The sequence below is a fragment of the Photinus pyralis genome, unplaced genomic scaffold, assembly GCF_008802855.1.
Source record: "Photinus pyralis isolate 1611_PpyrPB1 unplaced genomic scaffold, Ppyr1.3 Ppyr1.4_LG4, whole genome shotgun sequence".
NCBI classification, from domain to species: Eukaryota; Metazoa; Arthropoda; class Insecta; order Coleoptera; family Lampyridae; genus Photinus; species Photinus pyralis.
Window position 1 is genome coordinate 39772285 of NW_022170511.1, and position 18395 is coordinate 39790679.

The 18395-nt window shown below is 34.5% G+C and overlaps 1 protein-coding gene across 1 annotated transcript in view; it reads left to right on the forward strand.

The window, feature by feature from the left end:
* The window catches only part of LOC116169132 (lachesin-like), a 137184-nt gene that overhangs the window by 92453 nt on the left and 26336 nt on the right, over positions 1–18395 (forward strand). The window contains exons 3-4 of the mRNA XM_031485159.1: positions 1828–2094; positions 11803–11934. Coding sequence (XP_031341019.1) covers positions 1828–2094; positions 11803–11934 — 399 coding nt within the window. The remainder of the gene's footprint in view (positions 1–1827; positions 2095–11802; positions 11935–18395) is intronic.

Here is an 18395-nt window from a genome sequence, read left to right on the forward strand (position 1 = left end):
CTGGCTCTACTACATCACGTTCTCTAAAAAAGGCGACCAAGTTTAAAAATTATGTTTAAGGAAGTAGAGCACAAATTAAAGAACTTTTATAGGGTTTTTACGGGATGATACGTTTATATATATAATCAAGGTGAATATTTTAAAAAATCGTATCTAAATATCCCTAAAATGGTCTGACTCCATAAAAAGGCGACTGAAGTTTGAAAATTATTTTTAATGAAATTGAACATAAACCAAAGAACTTTTATAGAGGTATTTTAGGGAATGATACGTTTAAATTTTTACTTAATCTGCATATTCAAAAAGTTCCTACCCAAACATCCCTAAAATGGTCTGGCTATACTCAGTTACGTTCTCTAAAAAAGTTTAAAAATTACTTTTAATGAAAATGAACATAATGAATGAACTTCTTAGGGCTTTTTGGGGGATGATACGTTTAAATTTATAATCAAGGTGAATATTTTAAAAATTCCTACCTAAATATCTCTAAAATGGTCTGGGCTCTACTCCATTACGTTCCTTAAAAAAGGCGACTAGGTTTGAAAATTATTTTTAGTGAAATTTAGCATACGTTACAGCACTTTTATAGGGTATTTTAGGGAATGATACGTCTAAATCCAAAATCAATGGGAATATTTTAAAAATTCGTACCTGAACATCCCTAAAGTGTTATTTACCCTTTCTAAAAAAGGCGACTGTTTTAAAATTACTTTTAATGGAATTGAGCATAAATGAAAGAACTTTTATGAGTTTTTTTTAGGGGAGGATACGTTTAAATTTATAATCAATTCAAATGTTTTAAAAATTCCTACCCAAACATCCCTAAAATGGCCTGGCTCTACTCCATTATGTTCCCTAAAAATGGCGACCAAGTTTGAAAATTATGCTCGCAAGCGGCTTGACGAATTTTTTTTTGAATTTGCTAGTAATCAAGTAAATAAGTGAAATAAGACTCCCAGACACCGTTAAGAGATTTTCCACACAAGGTTTCGTTTCGGAGAAATCATCATCAGCTTTGTTTTCTTATATGGTCGGTAAAAAAACTACATACCTACTGTATTGAGTAACATTTTTTTATTACGAATACAATTTGTTTTTTCTTTTGTGTGCCTTACATCGTACTCCTAATAAAAAATTATACTCAATACAGTATGTACTTTTTTATCTTGGACACAATGTATATAGTTTTTATTTAAAATAGTGGAAAACAGTGTATATATTTAAAAAAATCCAAAACCACGAGACGACGTACTAAATTGATTAGAAATGCATCAAATCAGACTTATTTTTACGTGAGTAACAATGTTACATATTTATTTACGGTTAATTTATTTAGTTTGTGCTTGTGTTGGGAGTTTTCGGGGCACCAAGAAGGGTTGCACTGGTAAAATGAACTATTAATGACATCAACGACAGAGGTGCAGTTTTTGTGATTAAAATTTAGGAAACAAAAACTGCTAGTGCAATTCATTTCATAAAGAAAATGAATTGAATGCCCCGTATTTGTATATGAAATGTAATTGCATCCGAAAGAAATGATAAAGAAAAGCTTTTTATGCCCTCGAAATGGTCGATGTATTGCCCAACCAAACCTTTTCAAGAAACGAAAGATTTGCGGGTGGTAATCATCTACATTTTCACTAAAAAAAGTTTTAAGCATTTGTAGGCACTGTTAGAATAATTAATTCATACAACTCATACTTTTAAAGTGTCCTGATACGAAACTTAGTTGTTTGTCGGTTATTACTACCGCCATCATTAATTTCAGTAAATTATACTAGTTATAGACTGTCAGATATTGTTTGTTAACACAAACTATTGTTTCAGACTGTTCATTAGCTGGAATACACCTGTCTCATTCGAAAGCGACAATAGAACTTGGCCATAACTTTATGGTAACGTGTAGAGATGAAGCCGGCCGCCCTGTGTCTTGGAGCGGACCCAAAGGAACGTTAGGCACGAAAAGTCACCCAGGAGTTGAAGTTAGCTCATACGGCACATCCCTCGCCTTTGTTCCGGTCACTAAGGAAGACAGTGGAACTTACAGCTGCCGCGTGGGTCACGACGTTTCCCAATTTCATCTTACAGTTGAAGGTTAGTGTCATAATGCGTTAGTTCCATTAATCTACACGTGTCAAATCGGTAATTATTCTCATATACGAAACTACGTGACTACGATGTAAAAAAGTCCGAATCGATCTAAAAGTTGGAGATGTTAAATTTGACGCGCGTTGATAAATTGGATTATAGTTCATTTCGTGCCCCACAAATCATCTATAAAAGGTCACGTAACATGATTTTTCCGAAATTACGGTGATTGCGCTTTTGAATCGGAATTTCGGCGATAACAACGTCAAAGACGTTTTTGTAAGGGATGCTTGATTTATTTTCTTTATGATGAGTATAAAGTGTCCGACTCGCGCGTCAAAGAGTTTCGTAAAAGCAAACCTCGGTCCTTTATGGCGAAAATAAATTCCCGGTTGTCACGGTCGCTTTCTCTAAAGTGAACATACCTTTCTGGGCAATTTACCTAACAGCACTATCGTTTGTATTGTGGTATACAGTTCACGTCATTTTAGTACATTGTTAATTGAGATTTAACTTATAAACTCAGTTAAATGAAGTACGAGTATTGAAACCTAACCCAAATTGATGCGTTGAACATAGCTAAAATTTTCCGCAAATTGTTGTCTTAAGACGAGCGAGTTAACTACAATTAAAATTCACGATGTGAGAAGACGATAATACACAGAGTACATATTATTTAAGTGAATAGTTATTGTTCAGAAATAGAATACATACAGTGTGTTCCAAATTAAGTCGGCACTATTGCTAACTTTCTTAGTTGTACGGTTAGAAAGACGGTTTAATTACCAAAATTGTGTATTTTTGTCTACTGAATCCAAATTTGTAATTAAACTACAAAACATCCCATTTTTCAGAACCATGTGGCGGCTTATTAAATTCTCTACAGAAGTTCTTAATGTACCATATCCAAAATACTTTAAATAACTAAGATCTTTTAATTTTTAGTATCATTTTGCTCTAAAATTATCCATGAAAATACATTACAGTATTATAGTATTTAAAACAATAACCGGATCTTGGTATCTAAGAATAAACGGTAAAATTAGTAATATACATATAAAAGTAACTATTAAAAAAGGTGATGCAACTTTGTTTCTACAAATTTTTTCGAAAAATTACATTGTTTTGAGGTACGGGCTCTTGAAGATAAGCAATTTTCAGAAAACTCACGTTTTCAATCAAACTTTTTCCTTTAGCTCATGACCTGTTCACTTTTTACGTACAACAGGTATTAGGGTGGAAATAAACTGGTAAGTTTTCTCATGTAAGTTGCTGTCTGATAGTACTGCCGAGTGATAATGTTACTCATGCTCGAAAATTAAGAACCGCTCTGAAGTTGTGGGAAAACTTCCCCGGAGGTTTCGTATACGTTTCGATTTGCAACCCTTTCAACCACACATTTGCGAAAAAAATTGGAACTACACGAGTTATTTTTTCTATTTACTAAATGACTGCTCGACAAAAATGCATCAAATTCATGTCTTGGGCATTGCGGTTATGATCTTAGTCGTTTTCCCAACAATGCTGGTGCATGAAAAACGATTTTGGCATGCCTTAGAAAAGCAATTTAACTCTTTGAATCAAATACACGCGGTTATTAAATGTGCATGTGACGTACTCTTTCGGCATGAAGATAATACGTTTGAAAGCTCCAAATTTATGTGTAACGCGAGGTGTAACGAATAATTTTGAGTAAATTTTTCTCTAAAACTTTTGACCTAGATTACAGAGAAGAATTGTGACAAAGAAGTCCGAACTCGATACATGACCTAGGGAATGAATTATGCTGATTTCTATTAGGTATATTGAATACTGCACAGTTTTTCTGTTCCCGATTCACTCGAAGTCCTATAACTTTTGTTCTTGTTGAGCCAGATTCATACCTTAATATTCAAAGTTCAACACGGTCGGCCACATTTAAAAAGAATTATAGCGCACATCTACGGACAGACGGACGGATAAACCGACGGACAAAAATTAAAAGCTATAAAAAGTATGTATGGATCTTAACTAAGAGTTGTAACGAGCACAGACAAACGGGCGGACAATCATACGAAACTATAAACGATCTGAGGATCCTTAAAGTGCCAGAGATCTCAGAAAACGTAAGGGTTGCAGTTGTTGCACGGTTGATAATTCTAATTGAAATCCGAAAGCAATACGCACGCATGAATTTTAAAATTTAAAAATCTTTAAAAAAGTGAGTACCTGAAAACCAAATATATCAAAATCTGTTAACTCTAAGGCAAAAAAATGTTACAGTGTTACAGGTCGCTATTTTGGTACGAAAATGCCTCGCAAAATCAAACTTAGCTTTGAAACTCCATTTCTAAACGTTTAATTCTAAAATGTGACCTGCTAAGATCCTCTAAAAATTAATTTGAAGCTGCAGACGTGAAACGTAATTTCAAGTTTAAAGTCTGAATAACATTCTTAACTTCTTTCAACTCTTCATTTTAAAGGAGAACCCTGCAGATTGAACAATAAAGCTGAGACCTTCAACAGAAATTTGAAGCCCATTATTTTACAATATGAACCATGAAAATAGCACACAAAATAATTTTAGACTGAGATCTTGAAATGGAGTTGCACATCTGAAGTTTGAAAGACATTCTTGGCATCAAATTTGAATTCGAAACCCTGCATTTTATATTTGGACCATGAAGATCATACAAAAATAAGCATTTCAAATTTAAGGTTTGAAAGACATTTCCTAGGACATTCCTACCTTCAAGTTTCTATTAAAATTCTTGAAAAACGAAATTTTAAGTTTGAAGTTTTAAGAACATTCATATTACACTTTAAAATATGAACTATATAATAAGATTACTATAAGAACATTTTCCCCTGTGATGAACCGTTGTCAATATACAAGCAGAAAATTGCAAAATTAAACCTTTGACCCACCCCCTCATCACGATTCGTCTCCTAGGCATCAGGTACGTTCACTACTTAAGCACTCTGAACAAGTATGGCTTAGATGGCTGCTCACGGAGCCTACACATTTGATTTTGACATTATGGCTTTCACAGAAAATTTCAGATGAGACGGTAGAAATCGTGGGGACGTTTTTGTAATGAAAGTTTGGGGAAGGTCGTGTTGGAATTTATGTAAAAGCCAAATTTAATTACAAAATAGTAATTAGTTCCTATTATAAGGGTTTTGAACAAGTGTGGATCAGACTGGTTTGTCTTAGCGACTTCAATTTAAGCATTTAGAAACGGATGGCAGTAGGGTGAACCAGTTTCAGGCGTTTTTAAAAGCGATGGGGTTAGAACAAATTATTAATGAACCCACCAAGATCTCAAAAATTCATTTATCGCAGCATTTATGATCATTTCACAAACAAGGTTAAAAGAAAATATCTAAGGGGATGCTTTAGGAAATGTTTACATTGCGCTTACACTAACCATGTAAAAATTGATTCTTATATCATAATTTTCGTTTCAGCTTTTTTAAAATGCTAATTTTCAATTTGCCTTATTCACAAGTCAAATGTTCCAAGGAATGAATTTCAATTTTTGATCTTCATGCCAAATGAAACAATAATTGTGGTCAACAATTGAAACTGGTGCTGCTCTCAACGAAAGGTGAAAATAAACACTAAATGATTTTTGAGCTCCTAGTTGTTATACAAACTTTACGGATGATGTGACTAATAACAAAATCGATTTGTGTAAGTGCAGTGTTATTTCTGCCCTAAAGCACCATCATTTAAGCTTTTAATTATTGCAGACCGGGATGTCCGAGCACCTTTATTTAATAATTGTCCCCAATTACGGCTTGTATTGAAATGAATATATCAATACGCAAGTTTTTGTGGCCCTTTAATATAAATATTTGAGCTTTTCAAGGAAAATCTCGGAAAAAGTTTGAACTATTCAGTTCTGGTAACTTGCCTGTAGCGAAGAGACACGTCCAGTGACCATAAACCGTTGTGGTTTGAGTAAACTTGCACTCGGTGGTTAGATTAATCAAGCAAATGTCCTACTTTGCATACGAGTATTGGTATGAACATTTCACTAGCGTGACCTCTAAATTCGATTTCTGTTGGCGCAATGTAAACAAAAATTCAGTAACTTTTGCCAAAGTAGTCCCTTATATAATCCCACTTTCCGAAACTAAAAATCGCACCATTAAAATAATTGCTCTGGAAAATGTTAAGAGTAAAACGTAAGGCCCTTTTAGTAGAACAAAGCGTTCGCACGGAAAATAAGATAAAAGCTTCGGCATTCTCTCGAAATTCATAATTAAGCGTCTTACGGTGTTTGTCTTCTTTTTCTTTAAGTTCTCTTATCGATCTTATTTCATGTTTCTTGTAACTCACTTTTAGAACCCTTCTGGTAGTATTGTATACAGCTTTTGTCTTCCCGTAATTAATGCCGACACACAAAGAGGAGAGTCTATTATGCGTCTTCCTCTACGCTATTTAAGGTAATCAAGCTGAGCTACCGTCATGAAAAATTCGCTTGTTTATAGTTTTTTTTAAGTACGTTCTCTACATCTTTTACCTTTAGCTTTAGTTGATGCCGTCGCGTATAATGCTTTTGAAGAGTGAGAAGATCGCAAATGAATCCATGTGAAATGTCAAGTAACATCAATGGTAACATACACAATTATCCTAACATTCATTTTAAATAAGCTAAGTCGAAATTGAATGTCATTTCAAAATAATGGATACAACATAACACAGTTAGTGAACCATTAGATCTGGTAATAATCTAAATTGCTGTGTATATCCATTTAATGCAAACGAGAGATGGACGAGATAATTTATTTATTTGACATTCCCCCCCCCCCCTGGTGAATAATGCGTTGTAGCGTTAAAAGATATAAAATATTGTTTGTACGTAAAACTGGAGCACGTATCCTTTAATATTAAAACTAAATGGAAGATGAAGGGATAAAAGACCGTTTGTACCTATACAATCTAATTTTGATTTTACTCTCTCTTTCTTAAATGTATTGTATTATTTAAAAAAATTGAGATAGAAGTGTAGAATTTCTTCTAAACCTTCAACATCCATTACGCCCAGGATTACGCCTTATAAAAATTTAATGGACTACCTATAAGAATCAAAGTCACAGTGATTTGAAAGGTACAAGCACAATCAGAAATTCTGTCCCCTAGACGCTCCTCGTGGTTTTATTAGTTACATATTCGACTGGTGACGTATGTTGTGTTTTAAACGGTATTTTGTAGTTTAGGTAAATAGTATTTTAGGGTAGATAAGTCGAGTGAAAACAAAAATTCTTCCCCAAACCAAACAAATTTAGATTTTAAGAAATGATAAATAGTAGATACTTTCTTTTCTTTAAACTATCTATTATTATTAATTCAATGTCAGTACGTCTTTCTTTTGACGTTACCACAAATAGCAGTATACGATATAAGAAGAGAAAGCTTGCATCATTTACTGAAGGAAATCGGTTTCAAATTTAAAATGGTCAATAATAGACGCGGTTTGTGCGAACAAAGCCGTGAGATTGCTGCGGAATGTATTTTTGCGAAAATACCTAAACAATCCTGAATCCAATGTTGTTTTAGATTATTTTATTTAATCGACTTGGCTTTCGAAGAGTTAGATTTTGTTTAATTTCTATTATAGTTCAAAAGTTACGGCCTTTCGAATTTTTTTCGAAATTGTTTTCTAGTCTATAACTTTTGATTGAAAAGTCTGATCGAAAAAGTACGATTCGTTTTGGAGTCTACGCACCAAAATCAATAAGAAAAAGTGTTTTCCCGAGAAATTTTGGAGTGATCGATTTTAGGAAAAAAAGGAAGGTTGTACACTGCCTTTTTTGAGCCCCGAAAAAAAAATTGTCTCATTTCGACCGGAAAAAAACATTTCCATCCATAATTTCAAACAGTTCCGAGATTGGGCTACTAGTTCAAAAGTTACAGCCTTTTGAATTTTATTCGAAATTGGTTTCTAGTCTATAACATTTGATTGAGAAGTCTGATCGAAAAAGTACGAATTGTTTTGGATTCTACGCACCAAAATTAATAAGAAAAAGTGTTTTCCCGAGAAATTTGGGTGTAGTCGATTTTTGGAAAAAAAGGAGGTTGTAACACTGCCTTTTTTGAGCGCCCGACAAAAAAATTGTCCCATTTTCGAACCGGAAAAAAACATTTTCGTACTTCCAGGACTAAAGTAAGAACTTCACTCCATTATGACAAGTACTGAAGTGTCACTTTTTGTCCCGCCGGGATTAAATTTAGACGAAAATCCCGGAAGGATGAAATTACTAAGAAGGCAATTTCAGTAGGTTGTTCTACATTTTGTATGCGGCACTACTTCTTAAACGCATCGTACTGCTGCTCATATAGTTTTTTGGATTTCGGTGGTATCAATTCTATACCTACTTTGGCTGCTTTTTATCAATATCAAATACACCTTTGTCACCCACCACCAAAATTATGACACTAGCAATGACAGTTTTCCAAATTATTTTTGTTACCATAGCATAGGGATTGTCATACCAACGCAACGTTCCTATGGTAACTTGTTAAGCAGCGATTTTTTAAAGAACGCGTTCTCTAACTTCATACATATTAAGTGTTTCGGTTTCGGAAGTACGAAAAATATCGTATATACCTTGCGACTGAAGTAGTGGTCTTAATCCCTCAGGTAAATTATGGCCCTCCCTTCGGTCGGGCCATAAACTTTACCTTCGGGATTAAAAGTACTACTTCAGTCCCGCGGTATATAATATACTATTTCTTATAGAATGTGGCCTGTAGAATCCATAATTTCAAACAGTTCCAAGATTGGGCTACTAGTTCAAAAGTTACAGCCTTTTGAATTTTTTTTTTTATTTCTAGTCTATAACTTTGGATTGAGAAGTCTGATCGAAAAAGTACGATTCGTTTTGGATTCTACGCACCAAAATTAATAAGAAAAAGTGTTTTCCCCGAGAAATTTAGGTGTAGTCGATTTTTGGTAAAAAAGGAAGGTTATACACTGCCTTTTTTTGAGCCCCGAAAAAAAAATTGTCTCAGATCGACCGGAAAAAAATTTTCTTATAGAATGTGGCCTGTAGAATCCATAATTTCAAACAGTTCCAAGATTGGGCTACTAGTTCAAAAGTTACAGCCCTTTGAATTTTCTTTCGAAATTGGTTTCTAGTCTATAACTTTTGATTGAGAAGTCTGATCGAAAAAGTACGAATTGTTTTGGATTCTACGCACCCAAATTAATAAGAAAAAGTGTTTTCCCGAGAAATTTTGGTGTAGTCGATTTTTGGTAAAAAAGGAAGGTTATACACTGCCTTTTTTTGAGCCCCGAAAGAAAAAATTGTCTCAGATCGACCTGGAAAAAAAATTTTCTTATAGAATGTGGCCTGTAGAATCCATAATTTCAAACAGTTACTAGATTGGGCTACTAGTTTCAAAAGTTACAGCCCTTTGAATTTTCTTTCGAAATTGGTTTCTAGTCTATAACTTTTGATTGAGAAGTCTGATCGAAAAAGTACGAATTGTTTTGGATTCTACGCACCAAAATTAATAAGAAAAAGTGTTTTCCCGAGAAATTTTGGTGCAGTCGATTTTTGGTAAAAAAGGAAGGTTATACACTGCCTTTTTTTGAGCCCGAAAAAAAAATTGTCTCAGATCGACCCGGAAAAAAAATTTTCTTATAGAATGTGGCCTGTAGAATCCATAATTTCAAACAGTTCCAAGATTGGGCTACTAGTTCAAAAGTTACAGCCCTTTGAATTTTCTTTCGAAATTGGTTTCTAGTCTATAACTTTTGATTGAGAAGTCTGATCGAAAAAGTACGAATTGTTTTGGATTCTACGCACCAAAATTAATAAGAAAAAGTGTTTTCCCGAGAAATTTGGTGCAGTCGATTTTTGATAAAAAAGGAAGGTTTGTACACTGCCTTTTTTTGAGGCTCGAAAAAAACATTGTCTCAGATCGACCCGGAAAAAGAATTTTCTTATAGAATGTGGCCTGTAGAATCCATAATTTCAAACAGTTCCAAGATTGGGCTACTAGTTCAAAAGTTACAGCCCTTTGAATTTTCTTTCGAAATTGGTTTCTAGTCTATAACTTTTGATTGAGAAGTCTGATCGAAAAAGTACGAATTGTTTTGGATTCTACGCACCAAAATTAATAAGAAAAAGTGTTTTCCCGAGAAATTTTGGTGCAGTCGATTTTTGGTAAAAAAGGAAGGTTTGTACACTGCCTTTTTTTGAGGCCCGGAAAAAAAAAATTGTCTCAGATCGACCCGGAAAAAAAATTTTCTTATAGAATGTGGCCTGTAGAATCCATAATTTCAAACAGTTCCAAGATTGGGCTACTAGTTCAAAAGTAACAGCCCTTTGAATTTTCTTTCGAAATTGGTTTCTAGTCTATAACTTTTGATTGAGAAGTCTGATCGAAAAAGTACGAATTGATTTGGATTCTACGCACCCAAATTAATAAGAAGAAGTGTTTTCCCGAGAAATTTTGGTGTAGTCGATTTTTTGGTAAAAAAGGAAGATAATACACTGCCTTTTTTTGAGCCCCGAAAAAAAAATTGTCTCAGATCGACCCGGAAAAAAAATGTCTTATAGAATGTGGCCTGTAGAATCCATAATTTCAAACAGTTCCAAGATTGGGCTACTAGTTCAAAAGTTACAGCCCTTTGAATTTTCTTTCGAAATTGGTTTCTAGTCTATAACTTTTGATTGAGAAGTCTGATCGAAAAAGTACGAATTGTTTTGGATTCTACGCACCAAAATTAATAAGAAAAAGTGTTTTCCCGAGAAATTTTGGTGTAGTCGATTTTTGGTAAAAAAGGAAGGTTATACACTGCCTTTTTTTGAGCCGCGAAAAAAAAATTGTCTCAGATCGGCCCGAAAAAAAATTTTCTTATAGAATGTGGCCTGTAGAATCCATAATTTCAAACAGTTCCAAGATTGGGCTACTAGTTCAAAAGTTACAGCCCTTTGAATTTTTTTCGAAATTGGTTTCTAGTCTATAACTTTTGATTGAGAAGTCGGATCGAAAAAGTACGAATTGATTTGGATTCTACGCACCCAAATTAATAAGAAAAAGTGTTTTCCCGAGAAATTTTGGTGTAGTCGATTTTTGCTAAAAAAGGAAGGTTATACACTGCCTTTTTTTGAGCCGCGAAAAAAAAATTGTCTCAGATCGACCCGGAAAAAAATTTCTTATAGAATGTGGCCTGTAGAATCCATAATTTCAAACAGTTCCAAGATTGGGCTATTAGTTCAAAAGTTACAGCCCTTTGAATTTTTTTCGAAATTGGTTTCTAGTCTATAACTTTTGATTGAGAAGTCTGATCGAAGAAGTACGAATTGATTTGGNTACACCTGCAACAATACACCCTACTGCGGTAAAACCAAACCAACACTTTATAAAACTCATTACACGCTCCCTTTATGACAGGGAAGTCATTGTCTAAACGTGATAGAAAAGAGCACTAGGTGATCCCAGATCCAAAGAACACTCCACAAAAGGTAGCGGTCGGATGAAATGTTCGCAATTGCTCTTTTCCCTTTTATAGAGTACCCTATAACCAATACTTGCGGAAGATTTACAAAGGTACCTATTATTGTTCTCTTTGTCGTGGATTAAGTATGACACGACTATTCCTTTCTTACGAATTGGAATATTGAGATGTTCACATTCATTACACTGTCACCGCCAGGGAATGTGCAAACCAAACCAGAGCATAAAAATTTTAATATAATTTTTAATTACAGTTCCAATTACGTTTATGGATACGCCACCCGAACAAATCGGCGAAGAGAACTTGGACGTAACGTTGCGTTGCGAGGTGAAAGGAGGAGATAAAACGGTATTAATTTGGACTAGCGAAGGAAAAGAATTGCAACGTAAGTAGATTAGTTTTAATTAAATAGAGAATTGATCACGAAATCCTCATTTGCGTAATTTCGAAATTAGAAAGCTACATAACAACCAATAAAAAGCTAATGTCAAAAACTTGATAAAACTGTCACGTCGGGTCCAAAGGGGAACATCCTGCTAAACGCTCTTGTAGGCATTGTTGTAATACCATTCCATCGATTTTTAATAATGCATACGTACGTGATGAAAATAAAATCAAACTTTTGTAGCGTATTGTTCGCGTTTTCAAATCGAATCACGCTAACTAGGGAGCCGATGTAATTATATTTTCAGCATAGGAACGTAACCCTTATGTGCGCGCATACTTAATTGAATCCCAATGGAACGTCCCTTGAAGAAAAAAACAAAGGGCGTCGTTCGAATTGAAATTTACTAATTTAGTACCTTTTCGAAGTCAAGATGGAAGCAGCCCAACTTTCTTACATTTACATAATACATACGTAGCCAACCTATTTCATATCGAACCTCATAAAATCGCTATGAGACAAGTTTTGTATCAAATTTAGCACCACTCGCATGGACTTCCATCGATTATTTGTCTACCAACAGAATTGCCGAATTCAATTTTTCCTCTCACGGCGTGCTTCAGCGAGATTTCGCAATCTGATTAATTTCGTTTCAGGTCTACTGCACCTTTTACATATTTCAGACAATTAGTCTTGTAAACCCGGCAACGTTTGTCGTTGTCCATATTTAAACTGTAACCAACCCTTTTGCTTCTACAAACACGATTAGTTTGCGACATTTGTAGATTACGAATTATAAGATTCGTTTGCCTGATGGGTGTAATTTATTCGATTACGCTGCAAAATCTCAATTTTATGAATATTCCACGATAACACTGAGATTGATGTGGAGCTGGAACTTTGCCGCTTTACGATGTATATATTTTATTAACGCAATAAAATATTTCATCATATCTGGGATTTTCTTCTATTTCCCTTATAAAGGACCACTTTTTATGAAACTCCACTTTACGAGTTTGGAGAAATTCAAATACTATTGGATGGAAAATATTGCTCATTCCCGCTTGGATTTGAAAATAGTTGCATTCGGGCACAAACCACACAAGTCTAATTAGCAGAACAGCGATTCCAAGTGGCGAATGCGGAAACTCAAACCGTCTTGGGAGCATGACACTAGAAAACTTTAGCTGCCAACTAATTGAACTTGCCCTACACAGAAACAAGTATGTAAGGTGCAATGTTTGTTATCATAGGGAACTATTCTATTAATGCTACATTGTGGAGAGAGCAAGAGATGTTGAAAACACAAACCATTTTGAATCCTACTTGAATGTCCGTTGCCAATGTGGTCCGGTCCCTGAAATTTGTATACAGGTTCCTCTCATAACGCGACGACCCACATTAAATCCGGCCCTGACGACTGAGCCAGAAATCTGAACAAATCTTCCTTATTGCCAATGTCCTGTAAATCGGCCAGTCTATTGGAAATGTCGTCTTTTACCGCGAGTGTGGTTCTTCGGGCTATCGGGAAGATACCTATCCCACACGACATCAATGCCCTGGATATTATTAGTGAATTCTTTACGAACAATCAGGTCCAACAGGCGCTCTGCATAGTCTTTGAAAGTGTAAGCTAGGACTAGGTACAAAAAAATTGATCACAATGCTCCATATGTTTTTTTGGGGCGAGTTAAATTTTACAAAAAACGAAGGGGTAGGCAACTCGAACTTAATGGGCTCAAATTATAACCCGGAGTACCATAAGAAGTTTATGTGATTTAATTACTTACATTCCTAGCTAATTATGCTAATTATTCAGTTTGGAGCTAAAATACTGAAAAAATCAAAAAAATATCGAAATGGGCTAGTTAACGCCTAAGTATGTAGGCAACTCCTACTCGTATGAGCTCGCCTGTGCCCCTGTAGTAGAGTAATAGTAGTAGAATCGAAAAAAATTAGTCCAGTCTTTAGCAATCATTTGCGTAAGCAGCCTCACCCTTAAACGGGGATTTAAGGGCAAACGAGCGTTGCACCACGTCGGAAGGGTCAAAAATCATATTTGCCAATTTATACCTTTACTCAATAGTGCCAACTTTATCTCATTTTAGGACCTAAGCACCCAGACTACCAGTGGCTTTTTGGCCGGACGCTTTATCGGAAAAGTCCCTGGATGATCCTTAAATAAAATAAATAATCCCCACTCTAGAATTTTATCGAGGGCATTCTCCTTCTGGGACTCCAAGGAAAGAAGTACATTTCGGACCTTAAGAGCGGCTTATAAGGAGATTTGATAAGAAACTTGAAGCGTATTTCTTGGGAACGTAGTGGGGAATCGAAGGAAAGATGAGGGGATACTCAAAAAAATTGTTAAAGAAGCTTGAGAAGGGATTATTAGGAAATTCAATTAAGAAAGGTGAGGTGGAGGGGGGTCATGAAGTAAACTTCAATATTTATTGGGAACTCACGTTGAAGGAAATTTTGACAAACACTTTTGAGTAACTTAGAAGCTTTAGAAGGAGCAGGGGGGAAATTGGAAAAAAAGCCAAATTTAACAGGAAATTGTGAACGCAGAAATTAATGAAAAATGAAATTTCCGCACCTGGAGAAAAACCTTAGGAAGAAGTTGATTGGGGCCCGAGTGGAATTTTTGGGGCATAACAGAATCATTTGGGGGGAACCATAAGTTGAACGTGGAAATTCCTGGTACAACGAAAAACTAATTAGATTTCTAATTATTCCGACACACACACTCCATAGGAAAAATACTTCAGTTTATTATGTATATTTAAATTTTCTGATTCAGCATGATGCCTGGAATAACAGTGTGAAACCCAGAATCGCCAAATATCGTTTCCGATTCTCGGTCATGTTTTCTGAACGAAAATGATTCGGATTTCGGTTTTGAAAAAACGAACGATTCCGGTTTGTACTTTTTATTCGGTCCGATTCGGATCCATGCTTGTAGGTGACTTGGTCGAAGCGAGATTTTTGCCGAAGTAACGCTTAAAATTTCATATCACACATTCGCGAAGGTTTAGATGAGTTCATACTCGCTTGGTTATTAACGCGCCTCGTATATTTGTTATGTATTGTACGCCTAATATTATTACAATTATATCTAACAATAAAATGTAATCTCGACGGTTTGAGTTCGAGAACAACAATTAAACGCGTCAATTGTGTAAAACAATAGAACAAACGGGTAGAATTTTGTCTCGCTTTGACGTATTCTCATTAGGGAGAGCGATATCTGATCAAAAATTAACGTTAAACTGCCATGAGAGACTTCCTCTTTTGTTAAAGGTAAATCGAAAAGTTGTCATTTTAAAAACGTGATTACGCCGAAAATCCGCCGTAATTGCAAAATATCCGGGAAGATAACATTTTATATTTATAGAGACGCTCTCGTTTGGAAACTCGCTTAATAAAACTTTGGGGAAAATTTTCGAATTGAGTGTTTATGCAAGACGATAAATTAAAATTTCTTTACATTATTAATGGTTCGTTTCATTCTTCTTTTTTTTGAAAATACAATTTTACATAAATTGTTTATGGTGTGCTTACGTATTGTGTCTACAAGAGATTCAACTACCTTCAAGGCTTGTTTTAATTTTAAATTATTCCTAAAATGAGCTTAAAATTCCAGAAATGAATTTGTTTTGTAAATTGGTGTCAATGGTTGAAGAATGTCTAAAGCTAACGGTTCTAAAAGGATCATAAAACTATTTTAAAATCGTAAATTTTCAAAAAATTCTACTAGAATTTTGAATAAATTTAAAAAAAGCTTCTATTACCTAATTACCTTCATAGTGGTATATACTGCCGTATACAAAAACCTAAGCCTCCTCTCGAGACAGTCTGTAACATCTTCTGAAACAAATAACTCTAAAGAATTACGAGAATTTGTTGAGGCTATAAGACAGTGTTCTAAAAGAGAGGGTTTTGAGTATGTGATGGAAGCTCCTTAAAAGAAAGCACAGAACGGGTTGCAGTAGACCCAGTTATACATGTAACTTTTTCTTCAATCTTAAGTCGCAAGAGCCGCTGGAATAGAGATACGTGTGAGAAATTTAAGGCCACTCTTTTCATCGAACTAATTTTGGGAGTTAATGCAGGAAAGGGAAGGCCTTATTAGAATTTAAAATTTCAATGGGGAAGAATTGACCACTTTCTTTAAATTGTTTATGAATGGCTCTCATTCCTAAAATGTCAAGTCTGGGTTGTTTATTGCAAAAGTGAAGGTTCTTTATGTTTTCTATCGAAAAGGAGTGGGCGGAATTTAACGTAGATTAAATTTTGAATAACGCGCGTTCGATAGGAACATATGAAACTAAAACCACTCGACTACGATTCGTGGTTTGAACAGTGCACGCGTTTCATTATGGCGTTCATATAATAATTAATAACTATGAATAGATTTCAAAACCTTAAAAGTACCCTAATAGAATAAGGGCTGCGTGAGCTTTGCCATCAAATCCTCACAATTAACTTTACGAGATGCGTCAAGAACTCTAAACACAATTCCAAACTTCTTTGTATGCTAAGCCCACAGTAATAATTTAACGTTAAAATCCGGACCACCAAATCAAATCTAAAGCTTACTTAAGTTGACATTATGAGTCTTTCATTGCGTTATTATTGTTTTTTTATTATACCTGAATCACAATCTCCGTTTTAAACACTCAAATGCGTGCGAAAAAGGGCCTTTAAAACACACGTGCTTTAAAGTTGCTAAGTAACGATACTTCAAGCATGACTTTTGAAACTGTTATCTGGGTGAAATAAAAAATCTTCCTAAGTCGCTTTCTGTAAATGCAGAACATTTCTTTGGCTTGTAGGTACCTATCCTTTGGTTGAAGCTTTTACAAACGCGCGTAATTTAGGGTATGCTTCCAAATCTGGTCAACTTTTTAGTCCCAGCAATAAGTGAAGTTTTGAATGAATGCACCAAAAGATCAAAGATTTAAATACCTTTGACATTTCCTTCATATATGCTAGCATTATCGATGCATTTAAGACTTAATTCGTAAGTAACTTCCTATTCATCTATGGAAACAACTTTTCATATGCTTGATAATAGGCTTTACTGGATTGAGATTTTACACCTACCAACGTTTGTTTAGATTTTACAACAAGCGATTTAATGGACGGTGTATTATCTTTTTCAACGGAAATCGTTTTACTCACAAAGACGACGATTTTTATAAGCAAACATCAAGAGACATTTCCATGGCAATCGTGAAATTACGAACACCCAGCCCACTTAATTAGACATGTATTCGAGTATAACGTCAATATGATTTCATTGAATTTCCTATTTTTAAATTATACTGCAAGTATAATAAAAAATACTATAAGATACACGTGTATAATTGGTTTTTAAAGCACTTGCAACGTTAAAGGCACTCCGCTTTGCGTCGTGCCCTTAAACTCGTTGCGCGTGCTTTAAAGACTTGATTATACACTTGTATCTTAATATACTATTATTTAATAAAGGGCTTTCTTTCTAGTGTCGACATTATTTACGCTCCTTCCGATAAACGAAGTAATTTTCAATTGCAGCGAAGTGCAATTTTCAAAACACCGATTTGCAATACAATCATTTTAAACTCCTGTATAGTTTTCTCTTTGCCTTGGGCTCTTTAGTCTTACGTTGTAGTTTGCACGCCTTTACTTTGCAACTGTAAATCATGTGACTATGTACATTCTTATGGCAGTAGCACAAAATTTCTATTTTAATGCGTTAGGAAAGGCACATGTAATTTCAATTAACAGAAAAGACTGTACTTATGTGCAGATTTCAACAATAATTGCTATCATAACCATGAATTCATTTTCTTCATGTGCATAACGGGTTACGCTCTTTCCTGTTTTTCATAGCTCATATTTAGAGTTCAAGTCTAAAATGATTCTAAACGACTCTTTGTTGTCTTAGTTTACTGGGAGATCTTTCTTTATAAACTTTGCTGGCTAATAAACAATTTTTCTGGCATTCGCTCAGTAAAGAAGTCATATCAATTAAATCATTTTCTTCTAAATTCAATTTTTCTAACAAACTTAACTAAGTAACCAACAACCTTGCCAACAATCAATAACCGAAATGTAAATGCCGATAAACCAAACTAATAACAGATGTTATTTAGTTAATTTTAATGTTTTCCCATTATGACTTTTCATGGCTTATTATTATTAAAATTGATTAATTTAGGTTCACGCATTGGCTTCAATCGAGCTTTAATTTAAATGGAAAATTCATTATTTTATCTTTTAAAATGAGTTATGAAAAACATGAAAGAATTTTTGTTTTGTTTGTTTGGGGTAAATATTTTATAATTTGAATTGGTGTTTATAATTTTTAACGGCCTGCTAATTACTGAAAGGATTTGAAAATTGAAAAACATTAAATTATCAGAAAATGTGGAATTACAAAGTGAAAGGTAAACACGGACTTGCTTACGAAA